The sequence below is a fragment of the Cavia porcellus genome, unplaced genomic scaffold (assembly GCF_034190915.1).
Source record: "Cavia porcellus strain 051 isolate PalLab524CR breed Dunkin Hartley unplaced genomic scaffold, mCavPor4.1 scaffold_11, whole genome shotgun sequence".
Taxonomy (NCBI): domain Eukaryota; kingdom Metazoa; phylum Chordata; class Mammalia; order Rodentia; family Caviidae; genus Cavia; species Cavia porcellus.
Window position 1 is genome coordinate 15,672,871 of NW_026947494.1, and position 26,000 is coordinate 15,698,870.

The 26,000-nt window shown below is 33.1% G+C and overlaps 1 protein-coding gene across 5 annotated transcripts in view; it reads right to left on the reverse strand.

Annotated features, from left to right (window-relative positions):
* The window catches only part of Cdh18 (cadherin 18), a 582,140-nt gene that overhangs the window by 58,099 nt on the left and 498,041 nt on the right, over positions 1-26,000 (reverse strand). For all 5 annotated transcript variants that reach the window (XM_063258009.1, XM_063258007.1, XM_063258008.1 and 2 more), the window contains exons 6-7: positions 22,438-22,625; positions 6,289-6,542 (exon numbers count right to left, since the gene is read on the reverse strand). In XM_063258009.1, the coding sequence (XP_063114079.1) occupies positions 6,289-6,542; positions 22,438-22,625 (442 nt within the window). The remainder of the gene's footprint in view (positions 1-6,288; positions 6,543-22,437; positions 22,626-26,000) is intronic.

Sequence of the window (26,000 nt, forward strand, 5' to 3'; positions counted from 1 at the left end):
GGCAAGGAGAAAAGAGAAAAAGCAATATATTATATCACAATAGTATAAAGATTCATTATTCAATTTAGTATTTTCAGTAAAATAAGCAGACAAGCTGGGACTATAATAAACAATCAATTTCAGTAATGAGTACCTTTATTCAAGTATTTTCTTCAACAAATAGTCCTTCAAACAAAATGCCTAATTCATCATTTGTACTCAATTTCCCTTTTATTATGGAGACATAGACTAAAGATAATTGTGATGTCAAAATGCACTAGAATAGTTGCTTTTTATTTCAATAACAAAACTTAGTACTTCAAAGTCACTTATTCTTTTCATTTTCCTGTCTATCACAGTAAAATAAATGTATTTAAAATTTAAAAAGTGAAAATCAGTTTCCACAGGAATTTGAGAGGCATCACTTACTTTGAAAAAGCATTTCAAAGTACGACAAAACAAATAAATGAAACAAAAAAAAAGTAACAAAGAAAAGAAAAAAGAAGAGAATGGAAAATAAAACAATGAGGGTGTATACTGTCTGATTCATGCAAATTCAGCAACCGAAGCTGTCCACCATATGAGAAATATGATTGGGGAACTCCAACAAATTTTTCTTACATTACATGAAATAGTGCATTATTTCGCCATTGTTATATGGTGGCATTATGAACTTAAACACTTTTATTCTTGAGGAGCAATATTATCATTTTTTTCCATTTTAAGAAAATAATTCATACAGAAAGCTACTTCAGCTACTGACATTTGATTGATGGCTTTCTAAGCATTTAAAATAATCATTTGGGTTTTTGCTGGTTTGACCCTTTTAACCTGCAATGCATTACATTTGCAAACCTGCATTGTCTTCAATTTTGGTTTTTAGTAGTTGAAATTTATTGAAATGATACATATGTTGCTTTAAGAACAATCATTGTTTTCAGAGTAAATCAAACTTAGGTTTGTACCCTGAATCCAGAATTTTATTCTGTAAACTTGGTCATATGCCCTCATTTTCAGGGCTTCAGTTTCTTCACACGTTAGAAAAATGGCACAGTCTCCTCTGAATTTATTAAAGATTTGTAGAATAAGACATAATATCTCTGGTCAAGAGATAGCAAATAAGACATGGTCACTAGTTTTAATAGTCACATGCTACAGAATCACTTTTCCCAAAGCTCAGTAGCTAATCAGTGAGGTTCTGAATCCAATATTGTCATCCTGGGTATATAGCTGACAGAAAACAAAGTTGTCTTCTCTGCTGGGTAACAGCGAGTCTCTAATTTTATGCATTTTTAAACAAAAGATGATCATTATAGTGCCACAAATTGTACATCTTATTTTAAGTAGAAAAAGAAAATTACTGGACAGTCTGTGCATTAAGAAATCTGAGGTCTTGCTAACAGTTTAGAAAATTGAAATACAAAAGACTAGTCAGGCAGATTCTCACCAGCGCCTGTAAGAATTACACTTCCCTTTATTCCCTAGTCCATAAACTTAGAGTTAATTGCATTTCTGGGCACAGTGGAATGTACACATTTGGAGTATGCTTTTCTAACAAGTACAGACATTGGCCCCAGAGAAACGATGAAGTAGAAGGCTTCTTTTTCGGTTTGTTATGTTTTCTGTTTTCTTCTACAATATTAAACCTAAAGCTATGTATAAATTACATGTGTATTAAGATCAAGAATAAATGTTATGTAAATTGTGCCCTCAAAGAGCAATTATGAGTCTGGGATTATTTTAAGGGATATGCAGCAGGATTCATTAGTTTTGTAACACAAAAACTGTACAAAGAAGAACAGCACATATGCTAATACACTTTGTTTTCCTCTGATAATATTTGGAAACAATTTACCCATCTTAGTATCTCAACAACTAGGAGAATGTACATATCAGAGTGAATGTTCAATTAAATACATGCAATGATATGGGACAAATATTGAGACAATTCATAATACATTTAAGGAATAAATTCTTCATAGACAGTTTATTTGGTTGATTCAAATACACTGAAATATTTACATAACTTTGTATGTATATGAATTATGCATATTGACTCATAGCTGCCGGAAGGATTTTCTCAAAATTATTTCATGAATACAATAAGTATTGTATTTTCAACAATCCACCATGTACTTTGTTTTTTTCGATATCAGGGTTTCTAAACTTTAGAACTATTGACTTTTGGTGCAAAAGAATTGTTTGTTGTAGGAGCACCGTAAGTGATAGGATCTGAAGCTTGACCTCTGGTCTCTACAGCTAGATGCCAAAAGCACCCAATCAGTCATGGACTTGATGCTTATAGCCCCACAAAATTCATAGGTGGAGTCCAGGTAGCCATTAAGTCATGAGAGTGAAACTGTTGAGACTGAGCTTAGTGCCCTGGTAGAAAGAGAGAGAGCGCTAACTAGCTAGCTAGCTTTCAGTAAGTGAGAGAATCAGGAGTTGGCAGAATGCATGCTGATCCCATCCTCCTAGTTCCATCATCATGAGAAACAAATTTCCATTGGTGACAAGTCATCCTGTCTAGAGTAAGCAGTCACAGCAATCAAAGTACCTAAAGCAGGAAATTGCTTCCAGAGGTTGGTACGGGAAATTCGTGAAACCAAGCTCTTATAAAAAAGAAACAGGACATTATTTGCTTGCATTCTTTCTTTTTATTTGGCCATTCAAGGACACAACAAAGAGACAGCTGTCTGCAAAGCAGGAGGCAGGTCCTCAGCAGATGTTTGGAGCAGGCACTTGGAACACTGGGTTTCCTATCTCCAGAACAGTGAGAAATAGCTGTGTCCAGTTTATACTGCATTTCCAGGGAAATTTGTGGGAGCAGTCTAAGCTAAGACACTCTCAGCAGTTTCTCCAGACATTAATCCCTGCCCTGGTGGAGGGCAGAGCTTTAATCTTAGCATGAGAAACACAGCACTAACAGGGTGGAGTGTTTTCACAGATTGGGGTAAAAAGAGCAATTAAAGAAGCTTGTTTTACTCTTCAATAAAGAAAGCAAAAGAATAAATTAATAAAAGAGTAACATAAGGGGAGTGTTGTTAGGAAACAAAAAGTCATATTTGAGAGAGAGAAAGAGAGAGAGAGAGACAGAGAGAGAGACAGAGAGAGAGACAGACACAGAGACAGAGACAGAGACAGAGACAGAGAGAATCAAGGGAGAAGTGGGAGGAGATTAAAGAAACAGAAAAGGATGTTCTACAGACATCTTGATTGCCCAGATCTAATCCGTGATGTTTGGAAGCATAAATGAGTACAAAAAAGCATATCACAGACCTTAATTTTACCTTTTTGGATTACATTTCTGAGATATAACACATCTTTCACTTCATTATTATTTATTTTGAAATGCAAGTCTCTCTTTTCTGATGCATTTTTAATTACTGAAGCTACTTTGTTTTCTCTTCTTTCCCTTTGTCATCTCTGGCAGCATACTTTCGTTACCACAGCTTAGCAACACACCCTTTTCTCATCTCTCTCTAGCCTTCCTCTGCAGTCTCATTAGTTGCCTTTTCCTGAAAGTAATCACGGCTCCTCATATAGACAAGATGCTTTCATTCCCTCCTCCATCCTCTGTCCCTCTTTTCTCTAACCTAGTAGGGGAATCTGTTCAGTCTTCCTAAATCATTGCCTCAGCAAGTATTGGAGCGATTGTCTATGCACAGCTCTACCCTACATGATCACGTTTACTATACAATGTGAGGAATGATTTTTCCTCCCAACTTGTTCGTGCAAGGATGTCCAGATATTTGAGCAAACATTATTCTATATTATTCTATGAGGTTTTTATACTACATGGACTTTGAAATCTATGAATTTTCATTAAAATAGATTACTCCCTAGAAGGTGGATTTGCCCAGAAAGTAATTGAAACTTTAATTATTCACCAAAGTTCTATCATCTTAGAAATAAAACAATTCTGCACACATGTGGTCTTTCTGCAGAAATTTTCTCTTGGACCTTAGACTCTGGGTTACTCTGCAAAGTTTGAAAGTGCACTGTCATGGTTTATGTTTGTGTCCCCCAGGCCTCATGAGTTTGAATTGTGCATTTGTTATTCGTTCATTGTCTAGTGCTTGGATTAGTGGTGTCAGTGCTCCACGCACAAAGGGGTGGAGCCAGGATGTGATGTAATGGCAGGAAGGTGTGTCTTGCTCTTTGCTGGTTACTGTTTGCTGTTTGCACCCGCCATGAGCGACCCAGTCACGCCCGCCTGCCTGGGTGTCAACTGAGTGTGGACTGAAACCTCCCAAAACTGTAAGAAATAAACCTTTTCTTTCCCAACTTGGGCATCAATATTTTGTCAGAGATGAGTAAAAAAAGTAACTAAGACATGCACTCACAAACTATGTGAAGGAATGCCGTCGGATCATTTTTCTTGCTTTCTCTTTTGTTCTGACTCTGTCTCTTGCCCTTTTCTGCCACTCAGTCTCCACATACACACACAGACACAAGCATTACATCACATCACATCACACCACATCACATCACACCACATCACATCACATCACATCACATCACATCACATCACATCACATGCTAATCATATTGGTCCTGCTCCTGCGGAGATTTTTGACTATTTCACAATATTCACTTTCCTAAATTTGTATCTTGCTTGAATTTCAAGCTGAGGGGTGTGCATGTGGGTGCATGCGTGCGTGCGTGCGTGCATGCGTGTGATTTCTTATTATGTGAGTCATATTGGTCTTCATGCTAAGTAGTATGATGTCACTGCCCATATGATTGTACCTTCCTTTCTTAAATTAAAATTAAAGACTAGGTCATTGGTATCAAAATATAATTTTCAAAAATAGGTTTTGCAATTCATATCAAATATTTTGTATAAATCTAGTATCATGGAATATTTTAATTTCCCAAGCCTTTGGATGCTTTTAGCAAAGAATAACACATGGCCTTCATGGTATTGTATTTTAAACATATTTAAACATATTACAGTTAGGAGTCAAAAGAAGCATTCAAACGTGACATTTTATAGAATGCCAAATTGTAATGTGTTTTAATGTGTTGTCATCCTGTTAGACAATGAATATATTCATTTTTTTTTATCAGTGACTGCTTTTCTTCCACTAGTCTTGCCTGCATTATTTTTCATACTTGACCTACTCTTCCTCTTCAAGCAATGCTTTGGATTTTCCCTCAGCATGTACAAATTCTGTTTTTGACTTACAAATGTAGTTAATTTGGTGAATGTACATATTTCTGCACAGAAAACTGCTTTCCCTGGATGCATGGGTGCTACTGATACTTTTTCAAAATGAAATATTCAGGTGATGGGAAAAACTGAGGACTTTCATAAACATTACAAAGATATCAAGGGAATGTTGAGTATGTTAGCTTTTGTTAAAATTGATGAATCCTAAAGAAGGTGAGAGCAAAGATTTTACAAGAAAGAGGAAACACAAGTTTTAAGGATTCCATAATTTTAGGGCACCACAATTTCCAAATATATAAACATATGTAAGAATTTCATACATATAAAGTTCCTTTGATTCCATCATAGATGAGAGAAAATGAAACCTTTGCTGATTATTCAGTAAGACTTTAATTATCATTAATGTATGAAATACTAAAACAATAAGATTTCCCTAGTAAACACTTAAGGGCATTGTGTGAAATCATTTAGTTCAATATAATTTAACCCAATGAGCACACTGTTACATTATTATGCTTTCTTTACCTCTTTGGAGTTTTAGAATTGCCAGAGTTCAATAACTATCACCCAACTGATGGCAGACATGGCACAATGTCTAAAAGCATCTTCCTGTCTTCAGAGATCAAGTCACAAGTTGTCACTCTAGACAGCTTTAGATCCAGCAGCATTTATACATGGCACAGATCATGTATTCAGTACATTAGGCACATAACTTTATGTAGTGTCACATTAATTCCAAGAGACATTTTTCTTTTACAGACAAGAGTAGATAACTAGCTAAAAAGGAACTACTACATGGCCAGAGGAAACAGAAGTTAGTTAGAGATGAATGTTGTCCTTAGCTTTTGATTTACCTGTTGCACAATATTTATATTTACCATTAATAAGAAACCAGAGTATCTTAATTTCTGGTCATTTATGAGACAACTACCTCAGTCAATTATCCACTAAGCCAAATGGAAAAATGTCCCCGTATGTTCAACAATATTTGCATGGGTATAGTGACATGTCTTACTAATTCATAAAAAAAAAATCTGCTAAGTAAAAATGTTTAAGCATTATTAAATTCCTATTAAATTAATGTGAGAAGCAGTCATATGGATACAAGTCTGAAATACTGAAACATATCGTACCTTACTAAACTGTTAGCACTGTCGGGGTCTTGTGCCAGAACTGTGCCAACAGTGGTCCCGATCTTGGCATTTTCGTACACTTCCATGATGTAGGAAGGCATGGAAAACAGTGGTGGTTCATCTACATCTCCAACAATGATCTTCAGCATGGTGGCATCTTTGAAAGGACCCAGGTGAGAAAATCGAAAATCGAGGTGTGTATTTGCTCCTTCTATGTTGAGGGTGTATGACTTCTTTTTCTCATAGTTCAATGGCTGTGGAATAAGCAAGATTGCCATATTCATACTTCTGTATTTTCAAAGAAGGATTGTTTTCATTTGTGAAGAAGTACCAGAGTTAGAGTTCCTTCAACCTTTTTTCTAGTTGAGTGAATATTTTTATTACTCTAAGAACTCAGAAATGCAAATGAACACTTTGGAGATTTTCTTTAAAATAATTGCTAATCATACAATTTAAACTTCTAGAAATTGCTGGAGTACAGATAAGATAGAATGTTTTCAACTCAAATTGAATATATGTTTCTTTACTTTTCTTAAGAGTAAATCAATAGCTTTTCTAATAGTATCTAAATCAAAAACCACGAAAACTCAAGTCTGAATCTACAGTAATTTTATATAACCCTAAGGCTACTCATAAGTATATAGAAATATAATTCTTCATAGAAAAACAAATTTGCTTTTCAATGACTTTTGTTGTTACTCTTCTCTAGTGACTTATTAGAGTATCTCAATCTACATTTGCATTTAAACAAATTATCTCATATCATTAGCTTTTCAACATTAATTTGAATTGGAACATAATAATTATGCATACCTATGGTGTACACAGGTGTATGTTGTCTAATAAGTAAACTCACAATATTTAGGTAATCCATCATTTTAAACAGTTGTAACAAATTTGGTGTGGACAGCAAAATGTTTTTTTTTTTAATCTTTTGATTTATACTCACAAAATTTTAAAATACCATGCCTATTTTGTGGAATAATACATCAAAATGTATTCCTTATACCTAAATTTGTCTTTGTAAATGTTATCATTTCTTGTCTCTGCTGTGGGCCTTCAGTCTTCCCATATATTATAAACCATTCTATATATCTATGAAATAAGCTTTTTTACATTTCATACAATCATAAAAATCACACAGTCTCTATTGTGATATTTTGGGCTTTTTGCACTTAACAAAATATTCAAGTCCCTCCAAGCTGCCACAAATGACAGGATTTTATTGTATTTTATCATTGAGTAGCATCTATTTATTATTGAATAAAATTGTATTATGGCATTTGTCCCATATTATCTATATTAATTTATCTGTAGATTGACACACATTTTAGTTGTGTATCTTGCCATTATTTGTAGTATTGGAGTAAATACACAATTGCAAATATCTCATGACAACTCTGATTTCATATCCTTTGCAAATGTACCTCATAGTGAGAATGCAGCCAGGAGGTATTTGGCCAAGAACAAGATGACACATTTGGGCAATGGCAGTCACTTTAATAAATGTTGCTAGAGAAATGTGGTGGGTGAGAAGAGGAATGAGATGAGACACCAACAACCACAACACAGACAGCAAGGCGAGAACCTTACAGATTTAAATGGAACATCTGGATAAAGAACAGTATTAGAAGAAAATGGAAATACTTCAGGAAATTGGTGTGGGTAATTTTTTGTTTGTTTTGTTTTTTGAAATGACACTTGTGGCTTGTGTCTAGATATTCTTACAAAGTTTCATGCAGTCTTAGGCAGGGCTTTCCAGAGATGGGTGGATGATCCTGGAACTGATTCATGGTGTAATGTTAAGCTCACGGGGGAATGGTACACTCCCTGAGTAGACTGGATGAGACAAAAGGGGAAAAACAACAGTGTTAAGATTACTTGCTTTTTTTTTGCTCTTTTCTGCCTACCATGAACTGTTTTGATCCTGTGATACCTATCTGCCACGCCATCCCGCCTTGGAGTCACCTGACTATGGATTGAAACATCTATAACTTGTAAGATAAATAAAAATTTCCTTCTTTATGTTGGGGAGTCAGGCATTTTGTCTTAGGAAGCAGAGCAAGGAGACTAAGACTGATGCCAAAAACACAGGTAGCCAAAGCAAAAACTAATGAATGAAATAACATCAGAGTCCAAACATCTGCACACAAACACACACACAAAAGCACAGTCAGTAGAGTGAAGTAATAATATAATGGGACAAAATATTTATAATTATATGTCTGAAAAGAAATTAATAACAAGAATACAGAAGGAAGATGAGCAAGTCAATAGGAAAATAAGTCAACAAAGTACCATTATGGTCAGCAAAACAAATTACAGGCTGCTTTCAAAAAAAGATAGAAATAGTCAACTGGTTATAGGACAAAAATCTCTACACAATTAGTCATCAGGGAGATGTCAATCCAAGCTACAAGTGGATATACTTTCACTCTTAGTGACAACAGATAACAACTGTTATCTGTTGGATATGGAGAAAGGAGAGTTATCTACACTGTTAGTGAAAATAGAATGCAGTACAGCTACTAAGAAAAAAGATACCGAGGTACCTCAAAAATCTCAAAGAGTAAATATTATTAGATTCGGCAATCCCAATGTTAGTTCTATAGCCACAGATTTAATATATCGTCATTTTCTGTTTACTTTGCTTGTTTTAAACCTGATATCCCATTGTAAAATATGATTAGTTTTCAGTTTGTAAAATCAATATGTTTACATTACATTGCTTTACTCTTGCAAGATCAAGCAATGATCATTCCTCATGGATGATCAGTCATTCTGTCTTGACAAGATTGGAGAAAAGTCATTCATTATGAGACAATGCAGATGGTTTCATTTAAGAGAAAATTCTCTAATTACTTTGGATTAGTACAGAAAACTATAGACTTGGTAGCCTAAGGAATAAAATATGAAGTCCAAGATCAACATTCTGGTATATCTGATGTCCGATGAGGTTGGAAAATAAGTCCCTCAAAATCATTATCACTGCCAGAGGGAAGTTAAATATATATTATGTGATCGTGAACACAAACATATGTGTGCACATAAACAGGCTGCACCTGGGCAGTAGGTAGGTTAATGTTGAAACATATGACAGCAAACTTGCCAAGGGACTTGCTAAAAAATGGAAAGAGACGTATGTCAATGTGCTTGCACAGCTTGGTGATATTATCGGAGAGGATGAGAGGTGCCCAGAATCTCCTCCACAAATTTCACTGAGTGTTGTAAAACACCACACTGTGTATAACCAGAAAAGAAGGACTTAGAGTCTATTAATATTGTGGTAAAAGTGTTCCAAACCACCCCAATAAAGTAAATATTCTGATTTTTAGACATTTCAGCTCTTAAAAGCCAAAAACTTCTCGTGGTCATTCATCCTATTCCTGAAGCAACAAATGTGTAGTTTTTAGAACAGGCTATTTCACTCTAAATACTGGGCAAGTTGCACATGGGAAGCAAAAGTCCTGGCGTATTTACCATTTGTCTATAATCAATGTGTAGAACTATTTGGAGTCAATGCTTCACTACGAAAGGCTTTAGAGTGACTAAGATTCTTCCCACAAAATAAATAGCTATTCTATATATTACTCCTAAAAATCAGAATATTTACTTTATTGGGGTGGTTTGGAACACTTTTACCACAATATTAATAGACTCTAAGTCCTTCTTTTCTGGTTATTCACAGTGTGGTGTTTTACAACACTCAGTGAAATTTGTGGAGGAGATTCTGGGCACCTCTCATCCTCTCCGATAATATCACCAAGCTGTGCAAGCACATTGACATACGTCTCTTTCCATTTTTTAGCAAGTCCCTTGGCAAGTTTGCTGTCATATGTTTCAACATTAACCTACCTACTGCCCAGGTGCAGCCTGTTTATGTGCACACATATGTTTGTGTTCACGATCACATAATATATATTTAACTTCCCTCTGGCAGTGATAATGATTTTGAGGGACTTATTTGCCAGGACTGACAGATGGAGGGATGGGGACCCATCTGGAGCCACAAAGGAATGAGAGAAAACATTCAGGTTGGGATAGGAAATGAGAAACAGATGAATTAACGTGAATAGATGTATTTAACTACCTCATGTATAAAGAGAATAGAGTGAGGGTAAATTTCAAGCATAGCAAAGTTCTGTGAGGAACTTGTTTATGCTTATTTACTCTTGTAGATTAAGGTTATGAGTGCAATATGTACAAAGTACCTTATTATTTTTGTAAACACAGTAGTAAGTAAAGTGGCATTACAATTGTCAGTCTTTTCTTAAAACTGTAACTGTGGCAAATGTGTAAAACTATTTCAATCATCTACTTAATTTTAAATATTTTTGAGAAGTTTTATTAGTAATCTTTGAACTTTTGAGAGGTCTGTCGAATGGGTTTTACTTTGCTTACTGACCAGCAGATTTTTCATAAAAAGTCTGTTTTATTGGAACAACAAAATGTGTTTCCCTCATCTCTGATTTTAATAAGAAAATGGTTTAAAAAAATCCAAAAATTTATCTGTGGTGTTAAAGTATCACAGATAGGAATAACATTTAATACCTAGCTAGGAGTTTATAAAGTGATTACAATATTTTTTACCTTAAAACATAAAACAAAAAATAAGGAATCATTTTAAAAGATAATGAAGTTAATATGAAATTGTTAGGTGTGTTGACAGAGACAGTGACAGTGCATGATACTGAAAAAGAACTCTTTTGTGGCTATTACGATGTCAGATACATGAACATCTGTTGTTTCTGTGTGACTCATGGCCAGTCAATCAGGTTGAAGGAGTTGAAGAAAGATGGGGAATAGCACTTTCTTTTAAAGTTATTAGTGACGGCAAGACTGGGCTTGGTTTTGTAATTTTTTATTCTTAACATCATGGATTTCGCTTCATCAAGATACTTGATAGTGCTTACGATGTTATTATGTGAATGTAGTTCATAATATTTTACAAAACTTTAGAACAATGATGTTGTTTTTTTTCCTTTGGAAGTCTAGATTATCATGCAATGTTCAGACGGGTAATAGGTAAATGATAAGGAAATGTGGAAATCATTAAGGTAACATTTAGAGAGAAATATTCCAGGAGTAATATCAGATTTTCTTTTATTTTATAGAATTTATTCTCTGTACTAAAAATACTTACATTATTAATTCTCATATTTACAAGTAATAGAATCAGAGTTGCTAAGTTGAATCAATTATGTTCTTGAACACTGAATTAAATTTTAATTTAAGGTAATTTATGATTATCTTTCATGTAATGTTTAAATAATCATGTGAAATGTAGTGATAAAAATAATTTGTTATCTATTTAAAATTGGAATTTATCTCAATGTCTTGCATTTTTCCTATCACCATTAACTAGGATACATTTATAATTCCAAAAGTCAAATTGATGATGACCATAGTTAGTGAGGTGACTTACCAGTCAGGAATGAAAGGAATTACAGCAAATATAAGATGTATGTGCTCTGGCAACTTTTAACCTTTAAAAAAATCAAACTTGGCTTTATACATTATTACTTTTATAAACTGCACAATAAAGAAATGTCAATGTCATGTGATTCAGTCTAGTATAAATATTCCTCTAACACTGAACTTTGCAAACAGTTCCACTTTTATCCCATTTATGATATGCATTGTTCGAGCAGGATGTTTATAATACTTCTGTGGACACCTTGTTTAATACTTGTATTGCTTTCTTGTTTAATACTTGTATTGATTTACTGTTTCTGTTAATCCTACTATGTTAGTTTTCTTGGATTATTACAGCAAAGTGCTACAAACGAGGCAGAATCACACAGTAAAATTCATGTTTCTTGATATTCTGAAAGTAAGCATTTGCATATTTGTTAGGAATCTACTCTCTCTGTGGATTTTAAGGGAACTCTGTTCCCTGTCTTTCAAGCATCTGTACCTGCCCCGGCTTACAGAAAAGGAAGATCCCCTTGCACGGATACGGTCAACTGACATTGTAATGCAACATCCTGCAAGATGAGATGTCAAATTTGTTCAGAAATCCCAGCTGTGAAGTTAGAGTGATAAAGATTTGTATCAATGCAAACTTAGATTTGACATGATTTATGCACAGTGCACAGGCAGTCGTCACCAGATGTATGTGATTAGAGAGCAAAGAATGAATCCACAGATGGTGAGTTTTAATCTGTGAAACAGGAAAATTGTCCCTACTGGATTTTAAAATTGAGGCTAGAGACTGCCTTAGTTCTTCGGTCTTCTAATTTTGTACTGTTGGTGTCTGTAACTGTTATTCTATGCTTCTCCTGTGACTGAAGTTTGCTAATGATAACTAATGTTCTAGGTTCAGGTGACACATATGAAAATTTTAGTTATAGGACGGAAATAGATAGTTTTACTCCCACCTGGTTCTGACAGCGAGGATGAGAACTTCATGAGCAATGACATTTAGGTAAGATTTTTGTCTTAGAATTGATTTTGTAGTACATTGATCCTTGTAGTTATCTTTGGACAGACTCAATTTATTTTATGTATGAAGAACACATGAATTGGGGGAAGCCAGAAGGAGATGGTAGTTAAGCTGTTTGTGACCCACAATATATATATATATATATATATATACATAAAATGGTGCACTTAAGTCATATAATAAAGAGAACCTGAGGGATGTTTCTTGGAATTCTCATTAAATGATAAATCCAATGATAAAATCTCCTATAAGCTAGGGAGAACTTTAGTAGGGGAAAATAAAAATTAATGCACCATAAATGCATTTACAGAGATAAGAGTGACCTGTTTTTGAGCTCAAGGAAGGGTGCTTGATATCACCAATATTGGAAAGAAGTAAGGGCTATGTGTCCCCTTCAGTTTATGGAAAAAGGAGAGTTCAGCCTCTAGAACTGTGATCTATGTCTCTCATTTCATGCTACTCATTTGAAAATTGGTACCACTTTGCTAGAAAGTAGTGTACAGCCATATGGTTTACTTTCCAGTTGTAGTAAAAAATTATTCTTCTTTAGTGTGTCAGAAGATTCACCTGGAATTGAAATTATTTGCTCTTTCAGATTTGATAAAATTCCTTACAGAATCACTGGGTCTGCTGTATCCAGGGAGGCAGTGGAGTCATGACTTTTTCATATGAATTTATTATTTATCTGAATCTGCTCATAATAATTTTTTCCAAAAATAGCCTCTCTATAGTATCTATTTTTATAGGAATAAGAAAATAGTATGTCAAAACATTTCTAACTGTAATCATTTTTCTGTTAATTCATTTATTTTTATTAAGAAGATGGATTAAGGGTTATTATCTTTTATCTGTCTAAATAATCAGGATTGTAAACTTATTATATATTTATGTTTTCTAAAATTTTCACTAATGTTTTGTTTTTATTTTAGTTATAGATTTATCTAACTATATTTTTTTCAGAAAAGTACCTACAGTTATGAATAATTTTTCAGACATACTTAATTTCTATTATATTGCATTTAACAATTTTCCTATTCTAGGACCAAATACCTACGAGCTACAATTTGAAGAGAGAGAATTTTAATTCTGTGGATCCAGACTATGGTCAGCCAGCTCCCAGCCATAAACAACTTGGCAGAAGTGCACATGGGAGAGAGCAGCTCCTCACTCTATGACAGCCAGAAAGCACAAAAACAGGAGAAGCATCCAGCCCTTCCAGGATATCCCTAGTGATCATTCCCCTTCAGCCACACCCACGTCCTAACAACACATTCAGCTATGAGCTCATCAATGAAAAAGTCCCTGAAACGTAGTGGTATGATTAAAACTGTGATTATTATGAAGATTTTGGAAATCAGAATAAGAGACACGCTGCATTTATCCTCTGGAACATTCCTGGTAGCAAACACACTTATTCTGTTGTTTCTGCTGTGTTCTGAAGCAGTTCTGCGTAATCTTTATTGCTCTTCATGAGGTGTGCTCAAAGCTACCATGAATGCTGCAGTCAACCGTCACCCAATGGACGGGTGGGGTTTTGAAGGTGTGAGTATGTCCTGCCCTTCGCTATTAACTCAGTCCGTCACTGTGTGATTTCTGGCTCTTCTCCAAAGGAAAATTGACCATGGGTGGTAAGTGTTTTGTGTTGGTTTAGGACACGGAGACTACTGTAACAGCACAACTCAAAGACTCTCATAAATGAGGACTCTCAGGACTGCTTCACATATTAGTAAGAAGGACAGGGTAAATGTGTTTTTGAGTGAGGAGGGATACTTCAAGAAGGGTTAACGGAAAAATGTCTTTTTCTGTAATACATGCATATATTATATATATATATATATATATATATATATATATATATATATTATATACATGTATGCTTTAATTTAATTATTCACTCCTCTGACACTACACCATGGATCAATCAACTTTTCTAAGCCCTTAGTTAAAACACGGGCACACTGTGGAGGATCATTTTATATCCAAACCATAATGCATATGATTTCCAAATATATTCTTTTTCTAAAATTTCTGTCATTGATAGTTCACTTCTTCCTTTCATTTGGTAATTATTAATGGAAAAGTTTTCTGTTTCAGAGATTATGTAACTTCTAGATTGAATAATATTTGTATTCTGGAATTTTTTCCCATTTATTCAGAGTTTACATCTGACAGCATTTCACTGTACACTTTGGACATTGATAACTTGACTGTGAAACAGAGTACTGTTTAGTCTTACTAAGTATTGTGTAGCCTCACAGAAATGAAAAGCATATCTTCAGAGTATAGATATTAGTTTGTATCAACTTCTTATTCATTACATTATGGAATGAATTACTCACAATTTTAAATCATTTCTGCCATAGGCTGAAACTGATAAAACACATTATCTTTTTATCAGAATCTCCTGATATATATCTTAATTGGTTCTTTGTAAACATTCAGTTTAATAGTCTGCATAAGTAAGCTAATATCATTGTATAATTATGGTGAATTGCTATGATTATACAATATAAATTAGCATTTATTTGAAAGCACTATTCTGTATTTTTATGAATTTGACAAAGATTTCATTATGATGGGTAAAATTTTATCTGTTTATTTGTATTTATTCTACCTCTTACTTAATCTTAATTTCTTTATTTTACTTATCACTAGTTTTGTTGTATTAAACTCTTTTCATGATTTTTTAAAGGTTTATATTTTTGTTCTTCTGACAATATCAATTCATATAAATTAGTTAATAACCTCAATCTGCATTTACATTGCCAGCAAATATTTATACCATATATCATGTGCAAATGAAGTGCAATAGAGTATTTTAATTTTACTTTCATTACATATTAGTAATATTACTTTTCTAATATTTTCCCTTTGTAATATTAAGGGCGCCAGTATAACTAACGTAGATTACTTATTCTGACTTCTATTACTTTACTCTTTGAAAGTAACAGTAACATGATGAATTTATTTAAGGTAAAGTCTTATTTGCTTAATTAAAGTGATACTCTTTCCACATTTTAAGGTACACATTTATTCCACATTCTGATCTATTTCCTTTGTCTTAATAGCAGTTGAAATCAGTGATCATGGTTATCATTATCTTTAGTATCCACAAGTAGTTCAGGGTAGAGGACAATGATTTTCTTAAGACAGTGGCCCATCTTCTTTCACTTTCAAAATTGTTTGATTACAATCCTCCTACTGACTTAAAAAAAACATGACTGAATATAAAATCTTAACTTAGTGAATATACATTGTTGTTTTTCCAATATACAGTACAGATGTTTTAAAATAATCTGCCATAGAAAGATTTTTCTCATCTCATTTTTGAAAAATTGGTCATCTTCTATATCCAGGCTGATAATAGTTTTAGTAACCTATGGCATTATCATATAACATCATGTATTACAATAATATTTCATGTCTACCATATTTCCCCCGGAAGAAAGAATATATCTCATTCATCTTCATAATCCATGTATCTGGAAAAATTCCTAGTACAAGTGGGATGATTAATAACTTTCTTTCAGCCTCAAATGTACTTTTATCTAGAGTTGAGGAAGTGCTATTGAATCAAAGGATAAAATATTCAATAGCATTTCACTCATGAGCACCCTACACAAAGAACACTGATTAGCTCGTTTAATCATTACAAACTCTCTATATGTCTGCCTGTCCCCAATTTTCCTATGAGGAAACTGAGGAACATAAAAGTTCACAGCATCTTTCCAAAGGAAACAGCTTGAAAATGATAAGCTTGGGTTATAATCTCTGTTGTGCCTTTACATGACTGATTATGCTGCTAGAAATCTACTTAACAAAATAAGTATTGTGATGTAGTACTGTAGTTACATAAATACTAATAAATAGATTTTAGTGGCATGTAAGATTCTTATTAATAAAAACTGCTGTCATGCATAACTTTTCCAAGTATTCACTATTACATTATATGATTGCTAACTGTACCTACCAGAACTCTGAGTATATATATATATATATATATATATATATATATATATATATTAAAATTTAGACTCAGAGAGGTAACTGAAATATTATTTGAGTAAACACTTCCATATTATTTGTCCTGATAGAGCTGCTTGTCCTGATATAATTTTAACTTTCCTAGGCTAATGGGCTTCTCTTTTCTTTAGGTACTGCTCAGTATCCTGATTTATGTGGCTCACTGTAAATGAATTGATTTCGATTTTTATCTCGTTTTAGTTTCCTAATTTTAGTAATTACTTTTACATACCATTTCCCTTTTTCTTTATAAAATAGTACATTTGCCTCTTTACTATTAATCCATTTCATATCACTGTAGCCACCTATCAGCTTTCACATCAGTCATTTCCCAGCCAGCTGTACATATTTAGTACTTTTTAATTGTTTCTCCTCAGTTACTTCTACCATGCCTTAAATCGTCTAGTATATTCCTCTCATGGAACTATAAAAATATCATAATTACAGTGATACTGACAAAACTGTTTAGCAAGCTGTTCTATCATTTAATTCTTCTTAGAGTTAAAGAAGACTTAATTTATTCTCTCATAAGTTAACAGTGACCTTTATGGCCTCTCCTGGTTCTAAATTTCTGTGCTTTACCGTCAACCAGTATTTCTGCACTGGGGGTGGGTTAATAATTCTAAGTTTGTTATCAACAATTTTTAGTGTAAATGCACTGTTTTAATCATGAAAATCATTTCCAAATCTTACAAGAGTGCCTGACATTCATTTTTTTTCTTAAAAACATGTATTTTAAATAATGACATTTTTCAAAACACAAGGAAACAATAAATGTAAATGATGCTCCCTTAGTTACTTTTTACTTGTTGCTGGGACAAAATATCTGATGCCCAAAGTTAGGAAGGAAAGGTTCATTTCTTACAGGTTGCAGGTTTCAGTCCATACTCATTTGGCTGCAAGGAAGCATGGCATGTTGGGGTAGCCATTCATGGCAGCTGCAAACAGCAAAGTGGAAAATCCACAAGACAGAGAAAGACACATTTTTCCGGCCATTACATCATATCCTGGCTCCATCCCTAGGCGGGAGACGCACTCACACCACCAATCAAAGCACTAGACAATGAACCAATCACAAACACATAATTGCCTGAGGCTTGGGGGCCACTGACATGGCCCCCCAAAACAGATGCTTTTCTAGCTTGACATTCTTATTATATATAATTTTTGGTATTTGTCAAGAGTTATTTGGGGATGCTGGAAATTCTCAAGAGACCAGACAACAAGCATAAACTTCACATTTCTCTTTACATTTGTAAAGAGAAGTTCACATTAGTTCATTGTGTGTAATTCCCAGGATATTGATACAAATGATATGATATTTTCTCTTATGTCAGTTGAACATGAGAAATGCAAATATTTTTTAAACTACTGTATAACAGTATTTATGAAGTTTACACCTATATTATGGTATACATTAGAGATATATATTACATTATTTAATTATCTACTTTCACATAAATATACATATTCTTTTTTTTTTCTTTTTGTCTTTTTTGAGATGGAGTCTTGCTATGCAGTTCCAGCTGGCCTTGAGCTCACTTTTTGTAGCACAGGCTGGTTTCAAACTTGCAATGATCCTCCCACCTCAGCCTCCCAAGTGCTGGGATTATAGGCATGAACCACCACGCCAGGCTAAATATGCATATTCTTATGCATATATGCAATGTATATAAATAATTAAATGAATATATATATATATATATATATATATATATATATATATATATACATATGAATGGTTACCAATGGTCTTGAATGTATAGATATATCTCATTAGGATGTTTCACGAGATCAATCATTTCCAAACAGTGCATTCATTTTTATTGTGGGACTATACAATGCAGTTCGAATGATCTGTCTACTCAGCCTCATGATCATGCTGATAGATGACACAGTAAGGTGAAATGTGGCTCAGTAGCACCTCTCTGACTTAACCTCACTAGGGATAGAGTCGTTAGTATCTGAATCTTGGACTCTTCTTTCACTTGGCTTTAGAAAAGCAGGATAACACTTCAGATGCTAAAACCTAGTAAGTATAAAAGCAGAAGCCAGAATAAGGTTTTGATACTAAAATATGTAATGTTTAGATTTTTATTGCATACTAGAATTTGAATATTGATTCTACAATTTATAAAATAAAAATTTGTTCAAAGAGGGAGAATAGTGAAGGAAAGTGGATTTGGACAGGTTGTACTTACTTAATTTTACTTGTACTCTGAAGGACAAGGACACAGCTTTCTATCTGATGGGAAAAAGGGAAGGAGGTCAACAAAGAACAGAGGTGCACATGCATGCAAGGAGCTGTGCTCATGGCGTTTTGTTCTCTCCAGTTTCCAAAGTGAGTGTTGTATCTCTAAGACACGACTCAGTGAACTATTTTGTCATATTTTATCTCTTTGATATGATCGCCTCACAAAGTATTGACAAACACTGAAGTTTCAAAGACTTGAGATATCCTAAGTCCCAAGGTGAAACTTAATTCTTTTTTTCCACAGTACAATTCATATATTCTATATTCATTGTTGATTTCAAGGACAAGTTCAGCATTTTTTAGGCAGGGTTAAATGAACACTCATCGTATAAACAGCAGACTTCAAGCCAGCAAAAGGAAAGTGACAAATGGTATTTGTCAGTAATGGTGAGAGCAAGTAACATTAGTGCTTTGAAATTAAAAAAATGTTAAAAAGAATTTTACACAGTGTGGATTGATCTTGGGACCAAAAGAAGAAATTTTGCAAGAGACTGCTGAGGAGAAGCACCTCTCTGACTTCATGTCAGAGGGAGAAGTACATCACTGGCTTTCATCCTTATCTCTTCCTCACCTTTCCACCCAGTTGGGCTCCATTAAACAATGAATGAAAGTTATCAAAGTGTATTTACAATGGATCACATCATGCATCAGTGAATTTGACTCGGCAATTTTCTGATGAAAGAATGATACGGGCAAGAGTGTGCAAAAGTTCCTGCTAGCAGATTTATTCAGCTGTGCTGATTTTGATCTTTGAAGAGATTTGCTTTTCTGCCTTGCTGACTAAGGTGAGCTGCCTCAGACATTAAATAAGAAACAGGCTTTTAAGGACTATAAAATCCATTTCTGCCAACTCTGTAATTCTTGAAGGGGAAAAATATCCAGTTATACAGTTTACTTCTCAAATTGCAATTATTTCCAAAGTAAACATTTAAAACCAGTAAATCAAAGCATCTAAAATTTAAAAGAATGTGAACATTAATTCACTTCAGATATTAAAACTCTAGACTATATTAAAATAATTCAGGACAAAATGACAAAAGATAATTTGAATTGATTGTCCATAGTTTTCAGAACATCATTACAATACTTTACCAGAAGGAAACAATTTTATCCTTGAAAATAACACTGATGTGTGCAAAGAGAATGAAATTAAATATATTGTATACACACATCATTTTATGTTGTATTACAGATAAAATTATTTTAAATTCACCCACAAAGAAAAGTGAGATCTCTTTCTTGGCATGTTCACTTTTCAAAAATATGATATTTCTTAATTTTATAAAGGTACTAAGGTTCGATAGAGATAGACAACAGTCACCACAAATGTCCATCAGATAGATTATTGCAACCTTATCTACAGCCATTAGTTTTCTTCCCCGTCAACCAGCTGCCCTAGCAAAGGGGAGTCTTTGCCATGATATCTGGTACTTGTCACCTGTGATCAATACTCCAGTTAGGATCATCTTTATCTCAAGACTGTTGCTTAAGTCATTTTCTTATTGAACTTTTATCCTTCTATATGTGAAGACTTCTAGTGACTTAAAATATTTAGTTTTAATTCTCCCAGTTACTTGCATCATAAACTTTCTCTCCATATTACTAAAAAAATCCTCAGAGAAGGGGCTGTGATTTCTCACACACATTGATAGTCAATTTAAATTGATGTAAACTTATCATTACTTTGAGAAGAATTAATGTGGTTTAATATTATAAAAAGTATATGTGAAGCACAAAACAGATAATTAGCGAGATTAGTAGATGAATTGTTTTACTTTAAGATCTACAGAAGTATGTTCCTCAATCTATGTTTCCTTTGTATTAAGAATCACCTGGAGAACAGGCAATCCAGTCCCAGTCCAGTCTTACCAAAAAATGGGAATTCAGGAGACAGAGGCCTGAATTTTACCGTGATCCCCAACTTGAGCCTGAATGCATGACAACACTGGAATATAATACATTAAGAATTTCACTTAAAGCCTTTTTGTTCTAATAGATTTTCACAATATATTTAAAATGACATGACCAATACGAACATTATGTACTCTAGAAGCACAAGACAATGTTTTTTTTTCCTAACAATAGTCTTATGATTAGTAAATAATGAGAAAAAATCAATAGCTCCACCAAACTCTCTTAATGGTTCCGTGACCACCATGCTAAATGTTATTTCTATAGCATGTTAACTAGCACCCTGAATAATTTCATATCACTTAGAAAATTCTCTCGATGTTTCTCAGATTAGTACAACCCAGAAAACGGGCAACATGACCAGTGCCATTCCTTTAGTCTGTCACCTGAAAACTCTAAAAATTTACTGCATGAGCATAAGTTTGTAGAAAACACAAAAGATGAGTTACACATTAATTTATGTATGTATTTGAAGAAAATGAGAAATAAAAAGTACTTAATATGAGGAGGCAGAGAAACGAAAATGGAACTGAGTCAAGCACAAATTAGGATATTTGGAAACACAAAGAGATAGAAGGCAAGAAAGCAGAGGAGAGGGAAACAATTTGTATGTCAATAAAGGGATAAATTGTAAAATAGATAAAATATAAGAATACTAACTAAGGTCACAGATGGCCAAACAATGAAGGAACAGATATTACAAAAGCGAAAGACATTTGAAACGTAAATCTCATTTACATGCTCATTTTATTTTAAGCTTACAGGTAGTTTTATTACAAAAAAGCAGTCTTTATTTCCAAAATGGATAAAACGTAAAATAGTATGATAATAAAATAATAATTAGCTTTGCATATTCAGTTTTTATGCATTGATCTCAGTGTGGTATATGAACTACCATACTCCTTTTGTCTCTGCCCAATAATACACTTTAAAAAATAATATGAATATGTTACTACTGTCCTTTACAAGATGTACAAATTATAAAACCAAAATCACATACCTTTTAAAATATAGCTTTCTGTAAATTATCATAATTAGGTACCTATCTCGAATAATTTACAGATGATCAAAAAACTTATTTCTAAGATGATCGATATTGTACTGTTTTCACTAATTTCAATAGTGCTGTGCAGTCTGCCCTCTTTTGCTATTAACAGACTCAAGAGAGAGGTATACTAATGACATTCGTAAGTGTATTTAAGGAAAATGCATTACACTTGATCTTTGACTGATATGCCTGGAATATTTTAGGCAGATTTGAGCACTGTCCAAGTAAAAAGAAACACGAGGAAAATCATATTCTCAATACTTTTGCCTCAAGTCTTCTCACCTTAGCAAACCATATTTCCTGATAGAGGATAAGAAGATTGAAATATAATCATAAGTGTAAGTACATTTTAAAAAGAAAATATTTCATTATCTTATAGAGTGACAATGTGGGCTATTTATGTCTCCACTGAATTTTCATTCCTGTTACGATTGGTAACTTAAGTCATCAAAACAATGTTCTTTTTACCTTTTTTAATGAAATAATCCCTTCTCTGGTGTCTTTGTCGGTGGAGATGGAGAATATCCCAATGCCGTCTCCGTTTATGATGGAGTAAGTCATGTCAGCATTAGAACCGATGTCCGCATCATTTGCCTTGATTTTCCCGACAGCTGAACCAACTTGAGCTGACTCAGGAACGTACAGTTGATAGTGCTCTGAGAAGTATTTCAAATTAAACCAACTCAATATTAGTAATCTTCATATCACATCAATCTTTTAAGCAAAATGTGGTACATATTAAGACCACATAATCAAATGAATATCATGCTAGGAAATGAATACAATGAATTCTTTCCAGATTTAAAATTATGAGTTTATTATTTAGTTAATAAAATACTAGATTCATGTAAATTTAAAATACATTGAAATACGCTAAAGAAAAATATTTTGTAAGCCTGATTTGAAATATTTCATTAGCATTCCACATGTAAACAACAGAAATATAAAATGAAATATCTAGGATGATAGCAAATAAAAATTGAGTTAGTCAAGTGTCTCCCTCCACATAGCATGGAATATTCAAATATAAAACTGCAATCATGGAACTATACAGAGAAACACAATCGAAAATGAACACCTGCAGAAATAGGTTTAGGAATTATTTTAAATTTAGTGAGCTATATAAATCACTGTAGAGACAATGAATATATTGCTACATACATTCACGACATATTTTCCACCAATTGTCAGAAATGATTTAGTATGGCTTCATAATACTCACAGTTATTCAAATTAAAACAAAATTGATGATCAAGTTGAAGTATGAGAAACTGAAAACAATAGCTACATAAGTAATTTCATGTAGTGCTTGTTGAACACCCTTAATTTTTGCAATGTATGTCTTATGTCCAACAACAGTAAAACTATTGATTCCAAATTTATTATTGCCTGACATTCATGATTACAAAACATTTTGAAAGACTTTCCTGATAATGAATGTTTATTGAAAATTTTATTATAAACACTTATGAAGTGCTTATTAAAAAGCAGAATAACCGTATTTTAACAACTGTCTATTGGGAAGCTAGCAACATATTTATTAAAGCATTTTGTTATAACAAATTCAAAAGAACATCATAAGTAACAGGAACTGTGAATTAAGATGTAATTTGGTGTAAGATTTCTAGCCAAGATAAATTAATAGTAATTCAACAGTGTAAAAGGATAAAATTAGACTCTAAATAAATGATGGTACAGCTTATACAAAAATAATTTTCCTCTGCTAATCTTTTTTTAAGTGCAATGCACTATTAAAATAAAAGTATATGTGTTGAATGTGTGGTGAATTCTTCTTTTCCCATTATATTAATAACATTTGACATGAGATTGAAATCTTTAACACACATGTATGTGAAAATACATTGCTGTTATTTATTAGCACAATGTTTTTCATGAGAATTATAAGATATATTATCCTCAGTCTCAGTTGTTTAGAAAATCACTAGCCCCCTTCTACTCCCTGATAAGCAACTCTTCTTTGAGTCTACACATCTAACTATTAGATTACTCATTTAATTGTGATCATTTGGTGTTGTACTGCATGATTTCCTAAATTGACTAAAGTTAATATTTACCATGTTAATTCATGGTGCATATTGCAAGATTTCCTACTTTTTAAAGCCTACATAAAATTTTATTATCTCCAGTAACAATTGTTTCATATCCACTTATCCACCTACTTGTTCAGGACATTTGAAATTTTGGGCTCTTTTGTGCTTGTAAATAAATTGTATAACCAATGGTTTCTATTCCTGTAAAAATATAATTAAGAGGTTGACTGAACTGCACTGAATATAATGGAAGTTTAATATAGACACTTTATAATAATCAGACAAATAGCATGGTGTTTTGTGCTTAAAATAACTGAAAACATTTAGGCTAATTTGGAGATCAAAGTAAAGATGCTAATTCACATGCCTTCCTCTAAACTTATACATTTATAAAGTAATTAAAAATTAAAAGAATATGAAATAGAACTGAATTAGAACTGAATCATGTTTTCATATGATATGATGTCATATGTTATTTATCATATTATCTGACTCTAAGGACTACAGCAACAAAATAATGTACAAGGAAAAAACAACGATTTTTTCTAGCTCTTTTCTGTAAGTATTGGAGATACCACCTGACAAAGATAAACTCATAGTCAACGAGAGAAACACATGTCATTTTTTAGTTTAGTGATCTCTACCAACATAGAAAATCATGGACACAACACACTCTTCTCTGAGACTTGAGGTCCTTTGGCCTTATTATGGTTTTGTTATAATGGATTTGTGATAAGAAAAACTTTCTGCTCTTCTTGACACAGTGAACTAGCAGGAAGATTATAAGAATCAATGTTTTATAGAGCTCCAGCTTTTTAATCATCCTTGACTGGTGAAGTATACACAACTGACACAGTATCCCTACAAACTACTGCATTCCCCTGAAAGGTATCTACTGAAATTAGGGAAGAACTTTGATATCATCTGTGGTGTAAAGCTCTGGACCGTTTGAAAAGGCAGAAACCTATGGCTATGTTTCTAAAATTGATGTTTAAAAACCCATTCTAAAGGAATAAAATTGAATTCAGAGAAAAATTCTACTGATTTATACTGATCTTGAAAACACCACAAGATGAATCAGAGAAGTTTCAAATAACACAGGATTTTTTTTTTTAAGAGAAAGTATAGAGATGGAAAAGTGAGCCACCAAAAATCTTTTGAAACATACTGGGGTACAGATGCTAGCATTACTCAAAATCTCTGGATGCTATGGTCATTAGGCTCCAAGTAAATCAGAGTTTTCCACAGATAATTAATTTCAATCTAAGAAAGACACAAAATCCTTCTATTTGTATGTATTTACTTATGTGATTTCAAAGTTTAAGAAAAAAGACAGAAACTAAATTGGAGAAATGGAACAACTCAATATCATCTTGGGAAATATTATCACGTACGTTTCAGAAGCTGACAAACAAAAATTCTAAGGATATATAGAATTGAAACAGTGGAAGCATAAATTTTCTCTGATTTGCATGTGTAGAATTAGATAAGCTTTACTCATTTACCTTCTTTAAAGGAAGTGATAAATTTTATTTAAATCAATTGCATAGTGAAGAAACACTCAGTTTCCAAGTATATGCCTCTAACTACAACATAAAAAGTGATGCCACCATTTTTGAAAGACCTAGACATCTCAAAGCAACTATCTCTAAGATGATAATATGTAATCTATTAACTGGTGATTTCTTACTTTTTTTTTTTTTTTTTGTAGTTCTGTATTATTTGTACCCTTACACCGCTTTGTTTTGTTTTGTGTTTTTCTCTTTTTCCTTTTAAATAAAATTAAAAAAAAAAAAAAAAGACCTGGACATCTTAACTCTCTTGAATTAAGGTATACACTTCACATTTTGGTGTGACAAAAGCTTTCTTTCTTTTTTTTTTTTTCAGGCAAAGCATTGAAAAATTTGCCAATCAAATAAGTGTATAGATTTGCTTTATTGAATATGTAAGTCATACATTTAAATCAACGGTCCTTCTAAT